Source organism: Phocoena sinus, chromosome 5 (genome assembly GCF_008692025.1).
Source record: "Phocoena sinus isolate mPhoSin1 chromosome 5, mPhoSin1.pri, whole genome shotgun sequence".
Lineage (NCBI taxonomy): Eukaryota > Metazoa > Chordata > Mammalia > Artiodactyla > Phocoenidae > Phocoena > Phocoena sinus.
The window spans coordinates 34463790-34490204 of NC_045767.1; the positions used below are offsets into that span (position 1 = coordinate 34463790).

Consider the following 26415-nt stretch of genomic DNA (forward strand, 5'->3'; position numbering starts at 1 on the left):
AGCAAAAGCAAACTGTTCAACTAATTCATTTGTGACGTGGCACACTAAAGTCACGAAACTCTACTGAGGGATGTCCCTTTAAACTGGAGAGGCTGAGAGTCTAAGGAAACTAGTCTTTAGCTCAGTACTGTTGGAGATGTGATTTAACACCTCAAATTCCCTAACATATGTCAAACACTGGTGCCTGTCCTAGTACATATTATTAGTCTTAATTTAGAAGAATCTCAAAGGATTTAAATAAATTGCCTAGGGACTTCCCTGGTGGCACAGTGGTTAAGAATCCACCTGCCAGTGCAGGGGACACGGGTTCAATCCCTGGTCCGGGAAGATCCCATGTGCCGCGGAGCAGCTAAGCCCGTGCGCCACAACTAACTGAGCCTGCGCTCTAGAGCCCACGAGCCACGACTACTGAAGCCCGCGCGCCCAGAGCCTGTGCTCCGCAAGAAGAGAAGCCACCACCATGAGAAGCCCGCGCACTGCGAAGAAGAGTAGCCCCCGCTCACTGCAACCAGAGAAAGCCTGTGCAGCAACGAAGACCCAACGCAGCCAAAAATAAATAAATTTTAAAATAAATAAATAAATAACTTGTCTAAGTTTGCACATTTAGTAAATAGTGGAACCATGATTTGAACTCATTTCAGTCTGATGAGAAAGTCCATTGTCCCATCTACCATGCTATACTGCACAATTCATATTTGTGTAATTTACAGTATTTGTAACTAGCAGTATTGAAACCAGATTACACAGTATAAAGTACCTTACTGCTACAGTTTCCTAAGGGTTAGAATGAAAAAATATAACTGTATTTTCACTTTTTTTCTGTTTATACCCCAAATGGAGACGGCTTGCACTTTGGGCATCCTCTTCTAAATTCTTGCTGTGTATGCTTATACAGAGAGACATGCAGAAATACTGAAACCGTGACATGCAGAAATATTGAAGCTTATTTTGGTTGAGATGAAATTATCAGACTAGAATAATTAAAATTATTGTTTTGAAAGGCAAAAAGTACTTTTTTTTCCATTACACTAAAAGGGAACACATACATTATCTTCATCTTAAGAAATACAGCAGTGCTTCTTTATAATAACTTTTTTAAATCTTAAAAGACTAGATGAGTAACTATTGACATATTTTGCTCTGAAATGGTAGCTGACATTGTGCTTTGTGTTTATTTCCAGAATGAATAAAGTATACAGGGGAAAATGGATTATTTAAGGATATTTGCATATTATTTACACTGAGTAGTTCCAATACTTAAGTACTCTTATATATCTAGATTTTGTAAGATAAGTTCTGTAGTTTTAAGAGTTATAAGTGTTTTCTTTTGTGACTTCTCATTTCTTTTACCTCCACGTTACTGTACATACTCCACATATTCCATGTTTCTTCTCTCCTCTTTTATTCGATAGAGACCCAAGAAAAAGAATAGATGTAGGCGCAAATTGAAAGGGTGAAGAGTCTGCAGTATAAATTTTTTTTTTTAATCCTAAATCATGGAATACTAGGTAACCCTATGTAGCAGCTTTTATTTTTCATTGAAACTGAAATTTGGTTTATATTTACCATATCTCTCTAACATCATCCAGCTCTCCTCTGCAACGATTTCAGACAAAAGACAGAGTTTCTGTTGTCCTGCTGCTCAAGCAAATATTAATGGACAGAAATCATTCCTAACCTTACTTTTTTTCTTCACTACTTAGCCTGGTGTGTTGTTTGTGTTTTCATTAGCACCTGTAAAGGGGGGAATTGGAGGGGATGAGAACTGAAAGATGCTCACTAATCACAGGGGTTGAAAGCTTCCTAAATTTGTGAAGGAATTTTTACAAAATTAGTTTCTATGAAAAGTTTGGTGCTATTCTCTATCTACTATAAATCTTTAAAAATTAATCAACAGTATTTAATCTGAAACCAAGCAACTTTTAAACATTTTATTGTGTCCCTCCCACGTGTACCTTCTGAAATCACAAACAGAAGACTTTGGATGGCATTTTTTTAATTATAAAAAATAGTCATATATTTGGAAATAAAAACTCAGAAGTATAAAAAGCGTATATAAAATGAAAAGTAATGTTCTCCTTCCTACTTTTTCATCCCCACCCCCCTAGACTTATTTCTCATATCTTCTTCCCCATATGTTTTTAGTTCTCAAGTGGTTGCTTCTGTTCTGTAATCAGTGTGCTCACATCTCTCTTTCTTTTCCCTGTTAACTTAAGTTGCTGCTTTCAAAGATTAGGAATTTACCATCTTATACATCTCTCAATTTTGTTATCATATTTCTTCTTCTGTTATCTTAATAACTCTAGGTATTACACTTTGAGCTGTATTTATTGCTTCATTAATTTTGAACGGTAACTCGTGGCTGCCCAGTGTAAAACCAGGGCATTCAGGTTTCTGTACTTCTTTCCTTCTCTGCCCCTTACAACCCAGCTTCCCTCAGCTACACTATGAGTTCTACAGTGTAAACATTTGTAATGCATAGGTTCTGTTCTTTAACCATAACTGTTTTTCATGTTTTGTCTCTTGAATCTGAAAGTTGAAAACTAATAAATAACATTTACAGTATTTATGTGACTGTCATTCACTTCATTTATCATACTGTTTATCGAATGACTGGTTTTAGACAGGCTGTACCCTTGAGCCTGCTGCATAGCTATTATCATGGGGTTTCTTTTCGTTGCCTTTCTGGGTTATTAGTTCATTGCCTTTCTGGGTTATTAGTTCTATTCTTTCTTAGATTCTTTGATGCCCTCTACTTTACTTTCCTTTTTCATTGTTGGCTGGTGTACATTTTCCAAAAATTTTTACAGAAAATGCATGGGAGATTGATTTCATACGTGTCAGAGTCCATACATGTCAGAAATGGTTTGTTTTGGTGGTCAACTTCTCCTTAAATAACTTTAAAATATCGGATGCAGTAACTTTAAATATAAATGACTGTATATCAGTTGAAATTTCTATCACAACGGAGTGATTTTTTAACAGTTTAAACATTTGTCATCTATACTTGACATTTTTATTCAATGGGAAGAAGAATTAAAAACATGTAGGGAAGGGTAACTATCTGGACATTCTTTAAAATTCTGTAGTTTTCTGAGGATGTGTGTAATACAGAAATTTATAGAGAAATTTTTTTATTATTTCCTATATATAATTGTTATTTAGACATTTAAAAAATAAGTCCCTCCTATTAATTTCTACTACCTTAAGAAAAAGGAGCTGTCTTTGACATGGTCAGTACCTGTTTCTTCTTTTCTGAAAACAAAAAAGTGTGTTTTAATTTATAGACAGTATGTTTTATCTATCTATCTATATATTTTTTGGTGTATTCAGACACATTTGTATTTCTGTAAGGAAGTTCTGGGGTTTTGGGGTTTTTTTAAGCAATTTTTATTACTCTTTAATTTTTATACATGTAGTTCTAGATGTATCATGCTTGAAGTGTGATACCAATATTTTAATATTTATTTATTTATTTTTGGTTGTGTTGGGTCTTTGTTGCTGTGTGCAGGCTTTCTCTAGTTGCCTGAGCGGGGGCTACTCTTCCTTGTTGTGAGCGAGCTTCTCATTGCGGTGGCTTCTCTTGTTGCAGAGCACAGGCTCTAGGCACGCGGGCTCAGCAGTTGTGGTACGCGGGCTGTAGGGTACACGGGCTCAGTAGTTGTGGCTCGCGGGCTCTAGAGCGCAGGCTCACTAGTTGTGGTGCATGGGCTTAGTTGCTCCGCGGCATGTGGGATCTTCCTGCACCAGGGCTCGAACCAGTGTCCCCTGCATTGGCGGTTGGACTCTTAACCACTGTGCCACCAGGGAAGCCCTGTGGTTGTTTTATTTGTTAGGAAATAACTTCTTTGATCCTAATGAACATGTACAGACTTTGGTAGACTGTAATATCCTGTTTTAATGTTTATAGTTTTTTAAACTTTGACTTGACTGAACTAAAACTAGCCATTGCATCAGAGAATACATTTCAGTTGGAAGGAAACTGTGGTTGCTGGCTATATTTCTGTAATTTTAACATTGTTATTTAAATATTCAAGTTTTGCCTTCTGAAAGTTGAGTAGCAACTTTGAAAATCTAAAAAATTTCTAAACAGCATTTGAAAACAAATTCCTCATACACCCTGATAGAAAATTGGTCACTTTGGCTGGCTCATTATCACTTGGTGAGCACTAAGACCATTTAATGTACTGTAATTAGGTTCCAGCCCCTAATGCTCTTAATGGTACCTTAATGACCTGAAAGAGTTAATAAGACTCCCAGGGCACCTAAATTGTTCCTAGAGAATGCCTTGGCTGTTAGGGATAATAGTGCTTGGTTCTGAAATAACCAAGTTCAGAGCTTTTTAAGAAGATGGAAATGCTAGGGCATATGTAATTTCTCTCTTGGTTAAACTAACCACCTTCTATAATATCGAGCTTCAGATACTCACCAAACAGATGTTTGAGCCTCTTCAGGACCACCAATGATGCCTAAGGCCCTTATGTCAGGAGAAGTAATGTCATGAGGTAATTTAAGCCTAGAAGCTGTGTCAACTTGCAGAGCAATAAAGATTTCTTTTGATTGGTATTAAATAAATGAAAACTATTGTCTGATGTCCTGTAATAAATATTGCCTGTGCAGTGATGTTAAAGTTTTCAAAAATTGAAAATTAGAACAATTATATTGATGTAGATACATTCTGGGATGAATAAATTACATGAGTAATAAGGGAATTATTTTAAATGAGGCAGTTGGGACTTTTTCAAAGGCCAGCATTGCACTTGTCCTGAAATTATCAGAATTTATATGTATTTCATATTTGTAGAATTTCAACTTACATTTAAAGAAATTTGAAAGTCAAATAAAACTATGTAGTTTCTTTTATTTTCTTTCAAGGCAGGAACAAACACATGGAAACCAAATCTATTTGACTTAAATTTTCATGTGCTAAATAAACAATTCTAGTGCCCCTGCAATTATTATTTTAAAAATAAGCCAAATTAATAAGGTATTTAATTTCCTTACTTCCTAAAACACAAGTTAACCTTATCATTTAGGGAAAAAATAGGGCACAGCATATTAATCTTAAGGGAAAATATTCACATTAACCTTTGTAACCGGAAAGAATGGTGTTCTCTTTGCTTTCCTTTGCGTGTATTCTTTGGCACAGAAAGGGGCCGGCATGTCACCATTGTCGTCCTAAAAGCTGTAAAATTTCTGGAACAATTACTGTATGTCGAGGAACTATGCTGAGTGCTTCTTTTGGAATATCTGTTGAATGTTTACCTAAGTTCAAGCAAGATGTGCTAGTGTTCCCTTTTTTGTTTCAGATTGGGAACCTGAGGGCACTGGTGGTTGGGGGTGGGCATTGGTCAGTGACTTCCCTAAAGGCCGTGGGAGCCACTGCATCGCATTGATGCTCGGAAAAGTATTTGTGGCCTTGGACTATCTTGCTTTCTGGGAGCGCTGACCACTTGCTCTTCAATAGTTGAGGTGTCAGTGGGATAATTATGATTAGAAGTCCCAGTAAAAGATGGCTCTTTTGATCTTCATTCCTTTGATTTCATTAATAGGTATGGCTTAATAGGCGTGGGTGGGTAGGGATGGGATGTGGGAGGAGGCAGTTGAGGAACGGGGACAAATCAAGTAAAATGTACTATTATTAAGAATAGAATTAAATTACTGGGAATCATTTGCCTCTTTATTTTAAAAAATTAATTTATTTATTTATGGCTGTGTTGGGTCTTCGTTTCTGTGTGAGGGCTTTCTCTAGTTGTGGCAAGCGCGGGCCACTCTTCATCACAGTGCGTGGGCCTCTCACTATCGCAGCCTCTGTTGTTGCGGAGCACAGGCTCCAGACGCGCAGGCTCAGTAATTGTGGCTCACGGGCCCAGTTGCTCCGCATCATGTGGGATCCTCCCGGACCAGGGCTCGAACCCGTGTCCCCTGCATTGGCAGGCAAGCTTTCAATCACCGCGCCACCAGGGAAGCCCCATTTGCCTCTTTTTTGAACCTTGACCTCTTCCAGTGTTTTTTCAGGCTTCAGTCATATTCCTACGATGTGAAGAGTAGGGGAGGCCTAAATTCTAAAATCCTCTCTTGTATGTATTAGTTATCTGACCTTGGGAAAGTCACGTAATCTCCTTTTTTTTTTTTTTTAATTTCCTTTTTCCCTCCAGCACATGTTCCCAATACACGAATAAGCTTTTTCTTTTTTTTTTTTTACAAATGTATTTATTTTTTTATTATTTATTTATTTATTTTCGGCTGAGTTGGGTCTTTGTTACTGCACGCGGGCTGTCTCTAGTTGCTGCGCACGGGCTTCTCATTGGGGTGGCTTCTCTTGTTGCAGAGCACAGGCTCTAGGGCGTGCGGGCTTCAGTAGTTGTGGCTCGTGGGCTCAGTAGTTGTGGCTCGCAGGCTCTAGAGTGCAGGCTTAGTAGTTGTGGCTCACGGGCTTAATTGCTCCGCGGCATGTGGGATCTTCCCGGACCAGGGATTGAACCTGTGTCCCCTGCACTGGCAGGCGGATTCTTAACCACTGCGCCACCAGGGAAGTCCCTCACATAACCTCTTGAAGCTTTCTTCATTTCTAAAGTTGTGGGATTGATCTTCTAATCAGTAAGTGACCCCTAGAGCTTTTCTTCTCTAACTTTTGGTTGTTTTAGGAATATTTCAATCCATTATTTAGACAGGCTAAAGCCTGTCTTCTTCTAAAATAGAAAGACCTAAATTATCTTCAGAGTTAGTGCTGAATGAAACGCAGTTTAAGTTAAAGATCATGAGATAGATTTCTTGGGGACATTGGCACATTTTTAGGTACTTTAGGGAAGCTGTTAAGTGGTGGAGCTGAAACTTCAGTGAAAGTCTGGCTGACCCAAAGCCTTAGCTTTTAGCTACTTGGTTATGTGGTTCTAGTTAAAATTAGATTAGAAAACCATTTGGATTTCTGTGTTACAAGGCACCTGGATGGTTTTCATTTTACTGGTCATGTAAAATTTCTTGTGAAATGGTAAAAAATATTTATATTTTGGGAAAGAAATCTACCAAGTCTTTTCCAAGAAGTTTTTCTGATACAATACAAATAGGCTTCTATCTTTGTTTGGTTTTAACTTATTTTGAAGTATATTTCCATTTTTCATGATGTTAACATATATTTTTAGTATAGATGTTGATAAGAGTAGAATTTGTGGAAAAGGAGAATAGAGAAAGAAAAGGCAACTAAAATGAAGGATACTATTCATTAGTCTGTGTGCTATTAAGCATAGATATGCAGAACAGCGTGGGAAACATGAGAACCTTTTAGGGATCCCATGTAAGTGTAGCTATTAAAACATTTCTCTGAGCTGGAACCTCTATTTGTGATGATACAGTAAATATTATGGAACAGAACTGTTACTTCTTGTGAATGTTTATAAAATGTCATTAAAAACGTATGTTCTCACTTCCCACAGACTTTGTTTGGAGGCCGGTCTTGCACACATTTAGCTCTGTGAGAGCAGCATCTACAGCATTGGAACGAGAGCTTTGTGCATTTATGTCACTTCCTTTGGTGGCATCCCTTAGAATTGGAAACTCCTTTTTTACTTTGTTTTTACTCTCTTTGGACAGAATTTCAAACATGAGCACATTTTCTAGTATCTTTTTTTTTCTTTTAAATAATATGGGCAAGGAGATATGGCACTACATTTGTGTTACTGTTTTTTATCTAAAAATAAAAACAAAAATCCTCAGCTGATTATATGCTTTCCTTACTTCCTGTTGTGGTCTGGTGGAGATAATGCCAGTGAAAACAGCATTTTCATTTTTTTTTCCCCCTCTGGATCATTTTCATGGAAGTACAGGTGGTTCTCTATATGGGGATGTGGATAGGAAGTTAATGATGTGACTGTATATATAGTTTGATAAATATCCCTGGGTGACCCTGATGGGTTCCTCCAAGTTGAGAACCATTCTGTTAATCTATTCTTCTTTGCTGGTTGGATAATCCAGTCTTGGAACTAGAATAATTGATAACAATTTTGATATATGTTCAGTTAGGAGATGTAATCACCTAATCAAATTTGATGATGTTCTTCTCCCCACACATACCCCTGCCACCCCATATTTAAAGGTAGCGCAGGTGACCCTTGAACAACGCGGTGGTTAGGGGCACCAACCTGGCACAGTCAGAAATCCACATGTAACTTTACAGTTGGCCCTCCGTATCTGCAGTGCAGGCATCCTCAGATTCAGCCATCCATGGATCACTAGTACTGTGGTACACACATTGAAACGAACCCATGTATAAGTGGACCTGCACAGTTCAAACCCATGTTGTTCAAGGGTCAACTCTATATTGAGGTTACTCTATTCCCTTTAAGATCTTGAGCCAATTACTTAACCTCATGGAGTCCCAGTTTCCTAATTTACATAAAGGAAATAAATAATGCCTAATTTACAGGTTTTGAAGCTTCAATGACATACTATTACTGAGCCTTTAAAAGGTTTTTTTTTTGCCAATCTAATAGATGAAAATGGTATTTTGTTTTAATTTTACATTTTTCTGCTTAATGCTTGGATGGAGCATCTTTTTCATATATTTATTGGCTAGTTGTATCTTCCCTTCTGTGAATTGCCTATGCATGGTGCCCTCCATTTTTCTATTGAGTTGACATATTCTTTTGATATTTGGGAGTTGCTTAGATATTTTGGATATTCTTTATTATTTAGGTTGCAAATATTTTCTCCCTATCTTCAGAGAAGCTGTGTTGCCTTTTGTCTTACAGGCATTTTAAATTCTGACGTATTGCATTTTGTCAATCATTTTTATATGTGACTTTAGCATTTTGATTCTTATGTAAGGATTTCTTACCCCATAGTCACAAAGTTGTTTTTCCTTATTTTTTTTTATTCTTTTATGTTTTAATTTTTTTACACTTGGATCTTTAATCCATGTGGAATTTATTTTTTCCATATAAATAATTTTTTCATCACCTCTTAACAGAAAAATCTTTTCTCTTCCCCCTTTTTTGAAATGTCTCCTTTATTGTATATTGCATTCTTATTTATACAGATAGTCTGCTTCTGGATTCCCTTTGGTGTCAGTGATCTATTTCTGTGCTAGTGCCACATTATTTTAATTACAACAGCCTCATAATAAAACATATAGAAGGCAAATCCTCCTTTTGTTCTACATTTTCCAAGTTGTTTGGTTTTTTTCTAATGCATATATTCTTCTGGGCAAATTTTTGGAATTAATTGTCAGGGATTTCTGCTCTCTTTAAAATATTAAATTTTGCAGTAATGAGCGTGATATGTTTATATATTTCTCTAGTTATTCAGGTTTTCTTGTTTATCTTTTAGAAAATTGATGTAGATTTACTAATGAAGGTCTTACATTTTATGTTCGGTTTGTTTCTAGGTATTTAATTTTTCCACTACAAAAGCTTTGTTTAGTGTCTGGCATGTTATAGGTGCTTGGTAATTTTTTTTTAATTGATGAATAAATGAATGTATGCATATATATATTGATAAAAACTGAATGTTTTGAGCACAGTTTGAAAATACCTTCAAAATAGTCCATTTTCACTTATTTTAAAGTGAGAAAACATTTGTACTTAAATTTTTGGCATTTTTAACAATTGTAGTTATGTTTCTTTGGAGTTACCTGTACATTGCTAAGGACAAGTACTTTTTGGTATTTGCAGTGCTGTAGGGATTCATACATATTGTGTGTGATCAGTGTAGTTTGTTCTATTTTGTCGCTGAATAGTTTCCATTGTGTAGATACACTGCAGTTTATCCATCCACCTGTTGACAGAAATTTGGGTTTTGAGTTTGGGGCTAATACAAATAAAGCTGCTATGAACATTCAAATATATAGGTCTTTGTGTGAACCTATGTTTTCATTTCTCTTGAGGAAATACCTGAGAATAGGGTTATAGGTCAGTGGGTAATTATATTCTTAACATTGTAAGAAACTGTCAAACTTTACTAAAGTGACTTTATATACCATTTTGCATTTCTGCCAGCAAGTTGTATGAGAGATCCAGTTGGTCCCAGAACCTCCATCCATTGTGCTTTGGTTTCATATTGTCTTAAACAATAAAATGCCTTTTAAAAAAATTAAGAGGAAAAACACACACACACATATGTATTCTATTATATTTAACCCATGTTTTGCCATTTTTTTACCCATATATTTTATTACTTCCTGAAAATCTGTAGTTTCCATCTGGTGTTATTTCCCTTCAACTTTAGCATTTTTTGTAGTGCAGTTCTTTTGGCGATGAATTCTCTCCATTTTCATTGATCTGTCTTTTCTTGACTTTGTTTTGGAAGTATACTTTCACTGGATGTAGAATTTTGAGTTACAGGGTTTTTTTGTAAAGATTTTCCATTTTCTTTTGGCCTGCATTGTTTTTGATAAGTCAACAGTGTGTTGTTAACTTAGTGTATAATATATTGTTTTTATTAGACTGTTTTAAAGGTTTTCTCCTCATTTTTGGATTTCAGCAATTTTTCTGTGATATGCTAAGGTGGTCTTTCCTTTATATTTATTTGTCCTCCTTAGGATATCCTGAACTTTGCAGATCTGTAAGTTCATGTTTTTGCCACATTTGGGAAATTATTTACTGTTATATTTTCACATTGTTTTCAGGCCATATTTTCTACCTTCATTCTGAGACTCATAACATATTTTAGACCACTTTAAAAATTATTATTATATAAATTTCAGGTGTACATCATTATAATTTGACATCTGTATTCACTACAAAGTGATCACCATGACAAGTCCAGTTGCCATCCACCACCAAACCATTGACCCTCTTCACCCACTTCAGTCACCCCTCAACCCCTTCCCCTCTGGTAACCGTTAACCTAATCTCTGTATCTATGAGTTTGTTTTTGTTTTATTTGTTTGTTTTGTTTTGTTTAGATTCCACATGTCAGTGAAATTATACAGTATTTGTCTTTCTCCCTCTGACTTATTTACTTAGCATAATACCTTTGAGGTCCATCCATGTTGTTGCAAATGGCAGGATTTCATTCATTTTTATTTCCAAGTAGTATTATGTTTATGTTTATATAAGACATCTTCTTTATCCATTCATCTGTTGATGGACACTTGAGTTGTTTCCATATCTTGGCTATTGTAAATAATGCTGCAGTGAACGTAGGGGTGTATATGTCTCTTCAAATTAGTGTTTTCATATTTTTTGGGTAAATACCCATAAGTGGATTAGCTAGATCATATGGCTTTTCTATTCTTAATTTTTTCAGAAATCTCCATACTGTTTTCTATAGTGCCTACACCAAATTACAGTCCTACCAACAGTGCACAAGGGCTCCCTTTTCTCTACATTCTCTCCAACATTTGTTATTTCTTGTCTTTTTGAGAATAGCCATTCTAACAGGTGTGAGGTGATATCTCATTGTGGCTTTGATTTGCATTTCCCTGATAATTAGTGATGTTGAACATGTTTTCATGTGCCTGTTGACCATCTGTATGTCTTCTTTGGGAAAATGTCTATTCAGATCCTCTGTCCAGTTTTGAATTGGGTTTGTTGTTGAGTTTTATGAGTTCTTGATATATTTTGGATATTAGCCCATTATCAGATATATGACTAGCAAATATCTTCTTCCATTCATTAGGTTGCCTTTTCATTTTGATGATGGTTTCCTTTGCTGCACAAAAAAGCTTTTTAGTTTGATGTAGTCCCATTTATTTATTTTTGCTTTTGTTTCCCTTGCCTTTGAAGTTAAATCCACAAAAACATCATTAAGGCTGATGTCAGTGAGGTTACAGCCTATGTTTTCCTCTAGGAAGTTTAAAATTTCAGATGTTATATTCAAGTATTTAATCCATTTCGAGTTAATTTTTGTGTATGCTGTATTTAGACCACTCTTAATTGTCTCACAGGTCACTGAAACTCTCATGTCTTTTCAGTCTTTCTTCCTTACTGTTCTTTAGACTCCATGATTTCTATTAATCTGACTTCTACTTACCTGATTTATTTCTGCCATATCCAAGTTCTGCTATTAAATTCATGATTTTTCATTTCAGATACTCCCTCATTTGTTTTTTGTTGTTGTTTTTGATAGTTTCATAGTTTTTATTCCTCAACTGAGATCTCCACATGTTCATGCATTGTGACCATATTTTCCTGAACGTCCTTGAACATATTCATAATAACTACTTTAAAATCCTTGTTTGTAGGGGTCCTCTCAGGATTGATTTCTTTTGATTTTCTTTTGTACCAAGAAGTTATTTATTAGTAAGTAAGAGTGTGTTTTTCCTTTATTGTTTGTTTTTAATATCCAATATTTAATTATATCAAAAGTTGGGGGGACTTGACATGGTTCTTTCTGGGTAGGCAAGAGAGTAATTTAAATTATTTAAAATATTTAATATTAATTAATTAGAATATTAATATATATTATTAATATTACATAATATAATAATATCAATAAATATCTTAAAGGTATTTATTATAGAATGTGTTAAGATTTTCTCATGATTAAAATTTCTTACTTTTTTTTGTTTTTGGTAAATAATTACTTTTAAAGTTCATTGTGTCTTTGATAAGTCTCCAGAGTAAAAATATGACATAGGTTAGATTTGTCTCTCTCTCTCTCTCTCTCTCTCTTTCTCTCTCATATTGTTCATGGGCTGTATGTATAAAATGAGCCTTATCAACTGAATTTTTTACCTCATTTACATCATTACTGTTTGCTTATTTGGCAAAAATAGAGTATTAAAGTGTGTTTAAGTCTGAAATCTGGGTAAAATGGAAGTCTTGACAAACACCTGTGATTAGAAGCTACTCCTGGCATAAGAGAATGTATTTTTTTATAGTAAATATTAGAAAGAAAGTCAATTATCAAACCTTTTTTTTTCTTAATAGATTACAGTTTGTGATATTCAGTTACGTTTTAGAAACAAGTGAATTGGTTTATACTGAAAAGAAACTTGATTACATGTTGAAAGGTATACAGTATCTCGAAAGAAAAAGATAAGTCATAAAGATTGCTTTTAAAAAGTGAAAAGTGTTATGATCCTCTCACATCTACAGAGATAAAGTGGTAGGTTTTGACTAAGATATTTTAGCTTAATTTCTCTGCTTTTATAAATTTCTAAATCAAAATTAGTTAAGACAAACTAAATTAAAATGGAGAACTCTGGATTTTGAAAAGCCAAATTGAACTTTAAATTTTGTTATATTACATCATTATTTTCTGTTTTGCTTTTTACCTAGCATTTAATAAAGAAATTTACAAAATTTCCAGTGGTTTTATATAGAACTATGGTTATTTATAAATCATGTATTTTTAGTTTTAATATAAAAATTCCCTTAAGGAGACTATATATAGTCTTTGTTAATTAAACTTTCAAATTTGGAAACAGCTCTTTTATAAAGTAAATCATGGCTGTACACTGTTTGTCAGAAGTTATGACACCTTTTATGAAACTAAAAAAATAGGTAATATATATTTAGGTGACTGCATTTAGTTGTATTATAATTTAAACTGCTACTTAATGTTACAGACTAGTCCTTTTTAGCTCTTTGATACTTTAAATTTTACGTAAGTCTGATCTTTACTGGGTTTTGTTGTTTTTAATTTTTTCTTTAACTGGTAATTCTTCTCAGTTCTGCTTTCTAATAATATCCAAAACTGACCATTTGTCACCACCTCCATACAACTACAATAATCAAAGCCCTCATCACATTTCGCCTCATATTGGATTTCCTGCTTCCACTTCTTCCTCTCCACGGTCTTTTCCCTACACGGCAGCTAGAATTCTTCATGCAACACATACTCTGCCCAGAATCCTGTAGTGGCTTCTCATCGCAAAGCCAAGTCCCTAGTCTGGCCCTTAGACTCCTATGTGACTGCTTCTATAATCTCATCTCCTAATACTCTTACTTCACCCTGCTCTAAACGCAGGGTCTTGTCTTCCTTAAACGTTTGATGCACACTCGTACCTCAGAGTATTGATTGGCACAGTCTTCCTCCCAGAACTCCTCTTCTGCCTATGTGAATGAGCTGCTCCCACACTTCATCTAAGAATTTACTAAAATACTTTTTGTCAGAGGCTGTCCCTGATCTCTCATATCTAAAATCCTCTTCCCCACCTCATTTGCAGATCAATCGACATGTTTAATTGTAAATTTTTACATCTTTATCTCATCTTTAACTGACCCAGGCCTACTTTGACAGAAGATTTTTTTTTTTTTTTTTTTTTTTGCGGTACGCGGGCCTCTCACTGTTCTGGCCTCTCCCGTTGCGGAGCACAGGCTCCGGACGCGCAGGCTCAGCGGCCATGGCTCACGGGCCCAGCCGCTCCATGGCATGTGGGATCTTCCCTGACCGGGGCACGAACCCGTGTCCCCTGCATCGGCAGGCGGACTCTTAACCACTGCGCAACCAGGGAAGCCCCGACAGCAGATATTTTTAGCAGTCTCTTTTATTGAATTCTTTTAAAAACATTCAAGTTACTTTCATAGAAACAAAATCTCATTTTTTTTGTACTGATAAAGTCACTGCCTTATATAATTTTTATTAAATCTCATAATTATAACAACAGATGCAGTTGGCATGACTGTTTTGGGAATAAACATACCTGCTTGCTAAGGCTAAAACTTAACTGGTGGGAGCCAAGTGTGGGCTTCATTCTAGAGCTGTCTGTCAGACTCAGCAGACAGACCACTGTGGACATCAGGCAGAATATTTACAGAAGTGGAGAGTCTTTGTTAATCGTCTGGCTAATTGATCAAGTAGATCTCGATTAAGAGAGTTTAATTGTAGTTAAAAACTGAAACTGAAATAAGCTTAGCTTGATTATATAAAAGAGCTCTTCTAGATTATTCTTTTATTGTTGGATTAGTTCATCTTGAAAATAAATTATATAATTATCTCTAGTAGAAACTTTCAATAAAATTAATTCCAAGAGTGGAAATAAATGACTACTAGAGAATCGCTGCTTTTCTTAAAATAACATATATTATAAAAAATATATCTAATGAAAAAATTCTGGAGTTAGATAATAATGATGGTTGTGCAACATTGTGGAGGTACTTAATGCCCTTGAATCAAACACTTAAAAATGGTAAATTTTATGTTACGTATATTTTCCCACAATAAACTCAAAATAAAAATACATCTACACATAAAAACTAATATAAATAAACCTGTGGCAAATTATTTATGTGCAATATAGAAGAAAAGTCAGAATTCATGGAATTAGAGGACTTGTATTTATATAATACTAGTTCTACCATGAATGAGTTGGCAACATTTTGACAAATCTTTTACATTTTCTTTTTTTAAAAATTAATTAATTAATTAATTTTTGGCTGCATTGGGTCTTTGTTGCTGCGCACGGGCTTTCTCAAGTTGCGGCGAGCAGGGGCTACTCTTCGTTGTGGTGTGCGGGCTTCTCATTGCAGTGGCTTCTCTTGTTGTGAAGCGTGAGCTCTAGGCGCGCGGGCTTCAATTGTGGCACGCAGGCTCAGTAGTTGTGGCTCACAGGCTCTAGAGCGCAGGTCAGTAGTTGTGACTCACCGGCTTAGTTGCTCCGTGGCTTGTGGGATCTTCCTGGACCAGGGCTTGAACCCATGTCACCTGCATTGGTAGGCGGATTCTTAACCACTGTGCCACCAGGGAAGTCCCTTTTACCTTTCCTTAGCTGTAGTTTTCTTTTTTTTTTTTTTTTTTTTCTATTTTATTTTTTTTTTTTTTTAAACATCTTTATTGGGGTATAATTGCTTTACAATGGTGTGTTAGTTTCTGCTTTATAACAAAGTGAATCAGCTATACATATACATATGTTCCCATATGTCTTCCCTCTTGCGTCTCCCTCCCTCCCACTCTCCCCATCCCACCCTTCCAGGCTGTCACAAAGCACCGAGCTAATATCCCTGTGCCTTGCGGCTGCTTCCCCCCAGCTATCTACCTTACTACGTTTGTTAGTGTGTATATGTCCATGACTCTCTCTCGCCCTGTCAAAACTCACCCCTCCCCCTCCCCATACCCTCAAGTCCGTTCTCCAGTAGGTCTGCGTCTTTATTCCTATCTTACCCCTAGGTTCTTCATGACATTTTTTTCCCTTAAATTCCATATATATGTGTTAGCATACGGTATTTGTCTTTTTCTTTCTGACTTACTTCACTCTGTATGACAGACTCTAGGTCTATCCATCTCATTACAAATAGCTCAATTTCATTTCTTTTTAAGGCTGAGTAATATTCCATTGTGTATATGTGCCACATCTTCTTTATCCATTCATCCGATGATGGGCGCTTAGGTTGTTTCCATGTCCTGGCTATTGTAAATAGAGCTGCAATGAACATTTTGGTACATGACTCTTTTTGAATTTTGGTTTTCTCAGGGTATATGCCAAGTAGTGGGATTGCTGGGTCATATGGTAATTCTATTTGTAGTTTTTTAAGGAACCTCCATACTGTTCTCCACAGTGGCTGAACCAATTCACATTCCCACCAGCAGTGCAAGAGTGTCCCCTTTCCTCCACACCCTCTCCAGCATTTATTGTTTCTAGATTTTTTGATGATGGCCATTCTGACTGGTGTGAGATGATATCTCATTGTAGTTTTGATTTGCATTTCTCTAATGATTAATGATGTTGAGCATTCTTTCATGTGTTTGTTGGCATTCTGTATATCTTCTTTGGAGAAATGTCTATTGAGGTCTTCTGCCCATTTTTGGATGGGGTTGTTTGTTTTTTTGTTATTGAGCTGCATGAGCTGCTTGTAAATTTTGGAGATTAATCCTTTGTCAGTTGCTTCATTTGCAAATGATTTCTCCCATTCTGAGGGTTGTCTTTTGGTCTTGGTTATGGTTTCCTTTGCTGTGCAAAAGCTTTGAAGTTTCATTAGGTCCCATTTGTTTATTTTTGTTTTTATTTCCATTACTCTAGGAGGTGGGTCAGAAAGGATCTTGCTGTGATTTATGTCATAGAGTGTTCTTCCTATGTTTTCTTCTAAGAGTTTGATAGTTTCTGGCCTTACATTTAGGTCTTTAATCCATTTTGAGCTTATTTTTGTGTATGGTGTTAGGGAGTGATCTAATCTCATACTTTTACATGTACCTGTCCAGTTTTCCCAGCACCATTTATTGAAGAGGCTGTCCTTTCTGCACTGTACATTCCTGCCTCCTTTATCAAAGATAAGGTGTCCATATGTGCGTGGGTTTATCTCTGGGCTTTCTATCCTGTTCCACTGATCTATCTTTCTGTTTTTGTGCCAGTACCATACTGTCTTGATTACTGTTGCTTTGTAGTATAGTCTGAAGTCAGGGAGCCTGATTCCTCCAGCTCCTTTTTTCGTTCTCATGATTGCTTTGGCTATTCGGGGTCTTTTGTGTTTCCATACAAATTGCGAAATTTTTTGTTCTAGTTCTGTGAAAAATGCCAGTGGTAGTTTGATAGGGATTGCATTGAATCTGTAGATTGCTTTGGGTAGTAGAGTCATTTTCACAATGTTGATTCTTCCCATCCAAGAACATGGTATATCTCTCCATCTATTTGTATCATCTTTAATTTCTTTCATCAGTGTCTTATAATTTTCTGCATACAGGTCTTTCGTATCCTTAGGTAGGTTTATTCCTAGATATTTTATTCTTTTTGTTGCAATGGTAAATGGGAGTGTTTTCTTGATTTCACTTTCAGATTTTTCATCATTAGTATATAGGAATGCCAGAGATTTCTGTGCATTAATTTTGTATCCTGCTACTTTACCAAATTCATTGATTAGCTCTAGTAGTTTTCTGGTAGCATCTTTAGGATTCTCTATGTATAGTATCATGTCATCTGCAAACAGTGACAGCTTTACTTCTTCTTTTCCGATTTGGATTCCTTTTATTTCCTTTTCTTCTCTGATTGCTGTGGCTAAAACTTCCAAAACTATGTTGAATAAGAGTGGTGAGAGTGGGCAACCTTGTCTTGTTCCTGATCTTAGTGGAAATGCTTTCAGTTTTTCACCATTGAGGATGATGTTTGCTGTGGGCTTCTCATATATGGCTTTTATTATGTTTAGGAAAGTTCCCTCTATGCCTACTTTCTGGAGGGTTTTTATCATAAATGGGTGTTGAATTTTGTCGAAAGCTTTCTCTGCATCTATTGAGATGATCATATGGTTTTTCTCCTTCAATTTGTTAATATGGTTTATCACATTGATAGATTTGCGTATATTGAAGAATCCTTGCATTCCTGGAATAAACCCCACTTGATCATGGTGTATGATCCTTTTAATGTGCTGTTGGATTCTGTTTGCTAGTATTTTGTTGAGGATTTTTGCATCTATGTTCATCAGTGATATTGGCCTGTAGTTTTCTTTCTTTGTGACATCCTTGTCTGGTTTTGGTATCAAGGTGATGGTGGCTTCGTAGAAGGAATTTGGGAGTGTTCCTCCCTCTGCTATATTTTGGAAGAGTTCGAGAAGGATAGGTGTTAGCTCTTCTCTAAACGTTTGATAGAATTCACCTGTGAAGCCATCTGGTCCTGGGCTTTTGTTTGTTGGAAGGTTTTTAATCACAGTTTCAATTTCAGTGCTTGTGATTGGTCTGTTCATATTTTCTATTTCTTCCTGATTCAGTCTTGGCAGGTTGTGCATTTCTAAGAATTTGTCCATTTCTTCCAGATTGTCCATTTTATTGGCATAGAGTTGCTTGTAGTAATCTCTCATGATTTTTTTTATTTCTGCAGTGTCAGTTGTTACTTCTCCTTTTTCATTTCTAATTCTATTGATTTGAGTCTTCTCCCTTTTTTTCTTGATGAGTCTGGCTAGTGGTTTATCTATTTTGTTTATCTTCTCAAAGAACCAGCTTTTAGTTTTATTGATCTTTGCTATTGTTTCCTTCATTTCTTTTTCATTTATTTCTGATCTGATTTTTATGATTTCTTTCCTTCTGCTAGCTTTGGGGTTTTTTTGTTCTTCTTTCTCTAATTGCTTGAGGTGCAAGGTTAGGTTGTTTATTCGAGATGTTTCCTGCTTCTTAAGGTGGGCTTGTATTGCTATAAACTTCCCCCTTAGAACTGCTTTTGCTGCATCCCATAGGTTTTGGGTCGTTGTGTCTCCATTGTCATTTGTTTCTAGGTATTTTTTTATTTCCTCTTTGATTTCTTCAGTGATCACTTCATTATTAAGTAGTGTATTGTTTAGCCTCCATGTGTTTGTATTTTTTAAAGATCTTTTCCTGTAATTGATATCTAGTCTCATGGCGTTGTGGTCAGAAAAGATACTTGATACAATTTCAGTTTTCTTAAATTTACCAAGGCTTGATTTGTGACCCAAGATATGATCTATCCTGGAGAATGTTCCATGAGCACTTGAGAAAAATGTGTATTCTGTTGTTTTTGGATGGAGTGTCCTATAAATATCAATTAAGTCCATCTTGTTTAATGTATCATTTAAAGCTTGTGTTTCCTTATTTATTTTCATTTTGAATGGTCTGTCCATGGGTGAAAGTGGGGTGTTAAAATCCCCTACTATGAATGTGTTACTGTTGATCTCCCCTTTTATGGTTGTTAGTATTTGCCTTATGTATTGAGGTGCTCCTATGTTGGGTGCATAAATATTTACAATTGTTATATCTTCTTCTTGGATCGATCCCTTGATCATTATGTAGTGTCCTTCTTTGTCCCTTTTAATAGTCCTTATTTTAAAGTCTATTTTGTCTGATATGAGAATTGCTACTCCAGCTTTCTTTTGGTTTCCATTTGCATGGAATATCTTTTTCCATCCCCTTACTTTCAGTCTGTATGTGTCTCTAGTTCTGAAGTGGGTCTCTTGTAGACAGCATATATAAGGGTCTTGTTTTTGTATCCATTCAGCCAATCTGTGTCTTTTGGTGGGAGCATTTAGTCCATTTACATTTAAGGTAATTATCGATATGTATGTTCCTATTTCCATTTTATATATTGTTTTGGGTTCGCTACTATAGGTCATTTCCTTCTCTTGTGTTTCGTGTCTAGAGAAGTTCCTTTAGCATTTGTTGTAAAGCTGGTTTGGTGGTGCTGAACTCTCTCAGCTTTTGCTTGTCTGTAAAGGTTTTAATTTCTCCATCAAATGTGAATGAGATCCTTGCTGGGTAGAGTAGTCTTGGTTGCAGGCTATTCTCCTTCATCACTTTCAGTATGTCCTGCCACTCCCTTCTGGCTTGTAGGGTTTCTGCTGAGAGATCAGCTGTTAACCTTATGGGGATTCCCTTGTGTGTTATTTGTTGTTTTTCCCTTGCTGCTTTTAATATGCTTTCTTTGTATTTAATTTTTGACAGTTTGATTAATATGTGTCTTGGCGTGTTTCTCCTTGTATTTATCCTGTATGGGACCCTCTGTGCTTCCTGGACTTGATTAACTATTTCCTTTCCCATATTAGGGAAGTTTTCAACTATAATCTCTTCAAATATTTTCTCAGTCCCTTTCTTTCTTTCTTCTTCTTCTGGAACCCCTATAATTCGAATGTTGGTGCGTTTCATGTTGTCCCAGAGGTCTCTGAGACTGTCCTCAGTTCTTTTCATTCTTTTTTCTTTATTCTGCTCTGCAGTAGTTATTTCCACTACTTTATCTTCCAGGTCACTTATCCGTTCTTCTGCCTCAGTTATTCTGCTATTGATCCTATCTAGAGTGATTTTAATTTCATTTATTGCATTGTTCATCGTTGCTTGTTTCATCTTTAGTTCTTGTAGGTCCTTGTTAACTGTTTCTTGCATTTTGTCCATTCTACTTCCAAGATTTCAGATCATCCTTACTATCATTATTCTGAATTCTTTTTCAGGTAGATTGCCTATTTCCTCTTCATTTGTTAGGTCTGGTGGGTTTTTATCTTGCTCCTTCATCTGCTGTGTGTTTTTCTGTCTTCTCATTTTGCTTATCTTACTGTGTTTGGGGTCTCCTTTTTGCAGGCTGCACTTTCGTAGTTCCCGTTGTTTTTGATGTCTGTCTCCAGTGGCTAAGGTTGTTTCAGTGGGTTGTGTAGGCTTCCTGGTGGAGGGGACTAGTGCCTGTGTTGTGCTGGATGAGGCTGGATCTTGTCTCTCTAGTGGGCAGGTTCACGTCTGGTGGTGTGTTTTGGGGTGTCTGTGGCCTTATTATGATTTTAGGCAGCCTCTCTGCTAATGGGTGGGGTTGTGTTCCTGTTTTGCTAGTTGTTTGGCATAGGTTGTCCAGCACTGTGGCTTGCTGGTCGTTGCGTGAAGCTGGGTGCTGGTGTTAAGATGGAGGTCTCTGGGATATTTCCACCGTTTAATATTATGTGGAGCTGGGAGGTCTCTTGTTGACCAGTGTCCTGAAGTTGGCTCTCCTACCTCAGAGGCAGAGCCCTGACTCCTGGCTGGAGCACCAAGAGCCTTTCATCCACACAGCTCAGAATAAAAGGGAGAAAAAGTAGGGAGAATTAGTAGAAGTATGAGTAAAGAAAGAAGGAAAGGAGGAAAGGAAGGAAGGAAGAAAGAAGCAAAGAAGGAAAGAAAGGAGGGAGGGAGGGAGGGAGGAAGGAAGGAAGGAGGGAAAGAAGGAAAAAAGACAGAAAGAAAGATGATACAGTAAAAATAAAATAAAGTATAATATAGTTATTGAATTAAAAAATATTTAGAAAAAAAAAAAAAAGGGACGGATAGAACCTTAGGACAAATGTTGGAAGCAAAGCTATACAGAGAAAATCTTACACAGAAGCATACACATACACCTTCACAAAAAGAGGTAAAGGGGGAAAAATCATAAATCCTGCTCCCTGAGACCACCTCCTCAATTTGGGGTGATTCGTTGTCTAATGGAGGGAAGGAAGGAAGGAAAGAAAGAAAGAACGAAGGTAAAGTATAATAAAGTTATTACAATTAAACTTAATTATTAAGAAAAAGAATTTTTTAAAAAAAGTCATGGACGGATAGAGCCCTAGGACAAATGGTGGAAGCAAGAGTATACAGACAGGATCTCACACAGAAGCATACACGTACACACTCACAAAAAGAGGAAAAGGGAAAAAAATCATAGATCTCGCTCCTAAATTCCACCTCTTCAATTTGGGATCATTCCTTGTCTATTCAGGTATTCCACAGATGCAGGGTATATCAAATTGATTGTGGAGCTTTAATCCGCTGCTTCTGTGGCTGCTGGGAGAGATTTCCCTTTCTCTTCTTTGTTCTCACAGCTCACAGGAGCTCAGCTTTGGATTTGGCCCTGCCTCTGCGTGTAGGTCGCTGGAGGGCGTCTGTTTTTTCTCTCAGACAGGACGGGGTTAAAGGAGCCGCTGATTCGGGGCCTCCGGCTCACTCAGGCCGGGGGTTGGGGGATGGGGGTAGGAGGGGCACTACGTGCGGGGCGGGCCTGCGGCGGCAGAGGCAGCGTGACGTTGCGGCAGAGGCCGGCGTGACGTTGCACCAGCCTGAGGCCCGCTGTGCGTACTCCCGGGGAAGTTGTCCCTGGATCCCGGGAACCTGGCAGTGGCGGGCTGCACAGGCTCCGCGGAAGAGGGGTGTGGAGAGTGACCTGTGCTCGCACACAGGCCCCTTGGTGGCGGCAGCAGCAGCCTTAGCGTCTCCCGCCCGTCTCTGGGGTCCGCGGTTTTAGCCGCGGCTCGCGCCCGTCTCTGGGGTTTGCGCTTTCAGCCGCGGCTCGCGCCCGTCTCGGGGGCTCGCGCCCGTCTCTGGGGTTCGCGCTTTTAGCCGCGGCTCGCGCCCGTCTCTGGAGTTCCTTTAAGCAGCGCTCTTAAACCCCTCTCCTCGCGCACCAGGAAACAAAGAGGGAAGAAAAAGTCTCTTGCCTCTTCGGCCGGTGCAGGCTTTTCCCCGAACTCCCTCCCGGCTAGTCGTGGTGCACTAACCCCTTCAGGCTGTGTTCAAGCCGCCAACCCCAGTCCTCTCCCTGAGCTCCGTCCAAAACCAAAACCCGAGCCTCAGCTCGCAGCCCCGCCCGCCCCGGCGGGTGAGCAGACAAGCCACTCGGGCTGGTGAGTGCCGGTCAGCACCGATCGTCTGTGCAGGAATCTCCCCGCTTTGCCCTCCGCACTCGTCGCTGTGCACTACTCCGCGGTCCCGAAACTCCCCCCTCTGCCTCCCGCAGTCTCCGCCCGCGGAGGGGCTTCCTAGTGTGTGGAAACTTTTCCTCCTTCACAGCTCCCTCCCACTGGTGCAGGTGCCGTCCTTATTCTTTTGTCTCTGTTTTTTCTTTTGCCCTACCCAGTTACGTGGGGAGTTTCTTGCCTTTTGGGAGGTCTGAGGTCTTCTGCCAGCCTTCAGTAGGAGTTCTGTAGGAGTTGTTCCACGTGTGGATGTATTTCTGGTGTATCCATGGGGAGGAAGGCGATCTCCGCGTCTTACTCTTCCGCCATCTTCAGGGTCCCCCCTAGCTGTAGTTTTCTTAAGTTTAATGTGAATTTACTTACTCCTCACAACTCTCAGGAGTTTTATGAGGAAGAAATGAGGTTATTTATATAAAAATCTTTTATGAACTGTGTAAGTCAGTTTATAGACTTCAGGTGGAATTTTTCATATTTTTGGTAATTCATTGAACTGACTGTTGGTATTGCATATAAGGTTTTGGCTTGAGGCATTTGCTATTGAGGTTTTAAAAATATTTAAATTGCGTATTTAAAATGTTTTATTTTTTTGTGAAAGTGCAGCTGTTTATTCCCCAGGGTTTAATTAATTGAGAATGGAAAAGTTTAGCTTATATTTGTAGAGTTACACTTCTTATTGCCATTATTAAATGTTCAGGTTTTTTATTATTGATGTCTTTTCTTAACAGGTTCCCTTCATAACTTCTGAAGGGAAAACCTTGCCAGCTGAGGTAGATACTGGATAACTTCGTTTTTCCTTTCTTATTTGAAATCAGTGTGTTAAAAAGCAATTATCAAAAAAAAAAAAAAAAGGTTTATGCAGTGGAACAGGAAGTGGTAGACTGGGCAAATATAATGATGTCATAAATCAGATTTAAGTAATAGAAAATTATTTATTTTGGACATTGATTAAAGTGCATTTCTGGTTGCTCACCTTCAGTGGACTAAGAGATATTTTTTTCCTCTGAGTAAGAAAACAGTGAATTGGAGGAACTCAGTTAATTTCAGAGATTTATTTTTGTAAAAATGAGATAGGATGTCGGAAGATGGTCAATAGAAAGCTCACTTTAGAAGGAAGCTCTTTTTATAAGGTAAAGAGGAAAAATAATCAGAATTTAATTAGCTGAAATCTTTATTGAATGTTCCATTTGGGGCATAACAAAGAACTCTGTACCGAGGATACAGTGTATAATATTAAAAAGATGTGATCTTAATCTTTAGAATTCACTGTTTTAAACATCTTCCATCACTTACTTAACCTGTGTTCAGTTTCAAGTGATTCTTTTTTCCCTTAGTTAGTTGTAACATTTCTGCAGTTTGCTCCAGAATTACTTTAGATAGATGTGTGGCCCATTGACATATTTTAAAATTTTAGATTTGCGTGCCTTTAGGCCGCATACTCAGTCTTTTATTTGCCATAGTCTCTGCCATTTCTATGGTCTCTGCCTTACCACACTTATTTCACTTATGTGAAACACCTGGCCTTTGGAGACACCTGTCACTCTTGCTAAACCTTTACCTAACAGGCACAAGGCAAGGATAAAAAGGAAAAGGATAATTCCTGTCTGTTCAACCCATGCCTGCAAAGTTCTTACCTTTTCCTGTCATGCCTAGTGAGTGAGGATTCCCACAAGGCTTGCATGAGCATGTCTGAAACCAAGTGATCTTTAAATTATCCCTATGCTTGGTGTCATCTCCTGGTTTTAGTTATAGCTTTCTAATGCTCCAAGTGGTGCTAAGTCTGTTTGTCATTTGCCATAATATACTGTGAATAAAGGACTATGCTAAATTTCCCTTAAGCCACAGTCTAGTGGAGAGTAAAGACTTCTAGTTTTATCTAGTTATTTCTCATACTTTTGGAAATGATATTTTTGGAAATGATACATTCGTTGGGGACCTCTTTTGGGGGAGGGGCCTATTACTAATACAGTAGTATTTCCAATTATATTTAAATGAATGTCTTCAAAATGTAATGGTTAAGGTGTTTACATGGTAATAGAACTTAAAAGTAAATCCTATAAATCATTACTAATTTGAAATGAAAAACTCTGAACCATCCAGTTAACACTGTTTAAAATTACCCTGACCACATTCTCTGTCTTCCTTACTCTGATTTATTTTTCTTCATCAGACTTTTCACCGCTTAAATTGTGTATTTGTGTCTTTATTTGTTGTCTGTCTCTTCCTACTATGTAAGCATGTGAGCAGGGACTTGTTTCTGATTCCTGTTCTATTTCACTGCTTACAACAGTGTCGGATACATAATGAGAAACTTACTAAATATTTGGTCTAGGAGTGCATGAAACCCTTCTCATCCACCTGTAGTATGTTCTCTTCTGGGTGCTGCCCTCTCCATTCTACTGTCAGCATCCTTTGGCTTAGTACGTATAAAACACGGATCCTGATGTTGTAACTCTCCCTACTCGAAGCCCCCCATTGTCCTCAGAATGACATCAGTCCTTAAGTATATCTCACTTAATCTTCTCACTTTAATACAATTTGTTGTCTATCTGCCTGTTGCTTTGTATGTTTGTTTTTTTAATTAAACCTTTGAGCTCCTTGAGGAAAAGAACTTTGTTGTCTTCATTGACTTATCCCCTACTCCTTACATGGTATCTGAAGGTGCTCAAGAAATGTTTGTGGAATGAAGGAGTAACACTTTACATGGGGAAGAAAAGGCAAGTCCGGAGGTGATACGATACCCGCTGATGAGTATGCAGCTAGTGAGCAGCAGGGTTGGACTGACTCCCTCAGGCCAGTGCTCTACCACTAATAGGAGTAGATTTTGATTTTTAACAAAAAGTATTTTTGTTTCTTCACTTACAGATATTGAAGATGTTAAGAAGTACAAACCTGGTTACTTAGAAGCTACGCTTAATTGGTTTAGATTTTATAAGATACCAGAGGGAAAACCAGAAAACCAGTTTGCTTTTAATGGGGAATTCAAGAACAAGGTGAAGTTCATAATCTTTATTTTAAAATGTGCCTGTGATACCTGTACAATATTTCTTTCACTTTGGGGGATTTCATATGTGAACATTTGTATATAGTATGATAACAAAATTGCTTTTTACTGACTTTCATATTTAAGGACATTATTTTATCATTTTTATTTTTAAAAAAGTTTTAGGAGATCTCTCTAAGTAAAGCAGTAAGGCTGATAAATACCTATATGCATCTGTTTATCTGTCAATAAATCCTTCGTCTCAGAAAATGAAGGATTTCCATGATCAGTCTAAGTCTGCAAATTGTATATGAAGAAAAGCCTTCCATTTACTTACTCCAGAGAAGGGAAAGTTACTTACCATTAATGCAGATCCAAAGGGGCTTCCCTCCTAAGTGTTCATCCTACCATGGCTGAATTAAGCTGCTTAACAATTAA

General features: G+C 37.3%; 1 protein-coding gene across 5 annotated transcripts in view; it reads left to right on the top strand.

The window, feature by feature from the left end:
- The window catches only part of PPA2 (inorganic pyrophosphatase 2), a 99720-nt gene that overhangs the window by 42719 nt on the left and 30586 nt on the right, over positions 1 to 26415 (top strand). For all 5 annotated transcript variants that reach the window (XR_004349895.1, XM_032631828.1, XM_032631829.1 and 2 more), the window contains one exon: positions 25860 to 25987. Coding sequence is in view for 4 of the 5 variants with exons in the window: in XM_032631828.1 (XP_032487719.1) it covers positions 25860 to 25987 (128 nt within the window). In the remaining variant the exon portion in view is untranslated. The remainder of the gene's footprint in view (positions 1 to 25859; positions 25988 to 26415) is intronic.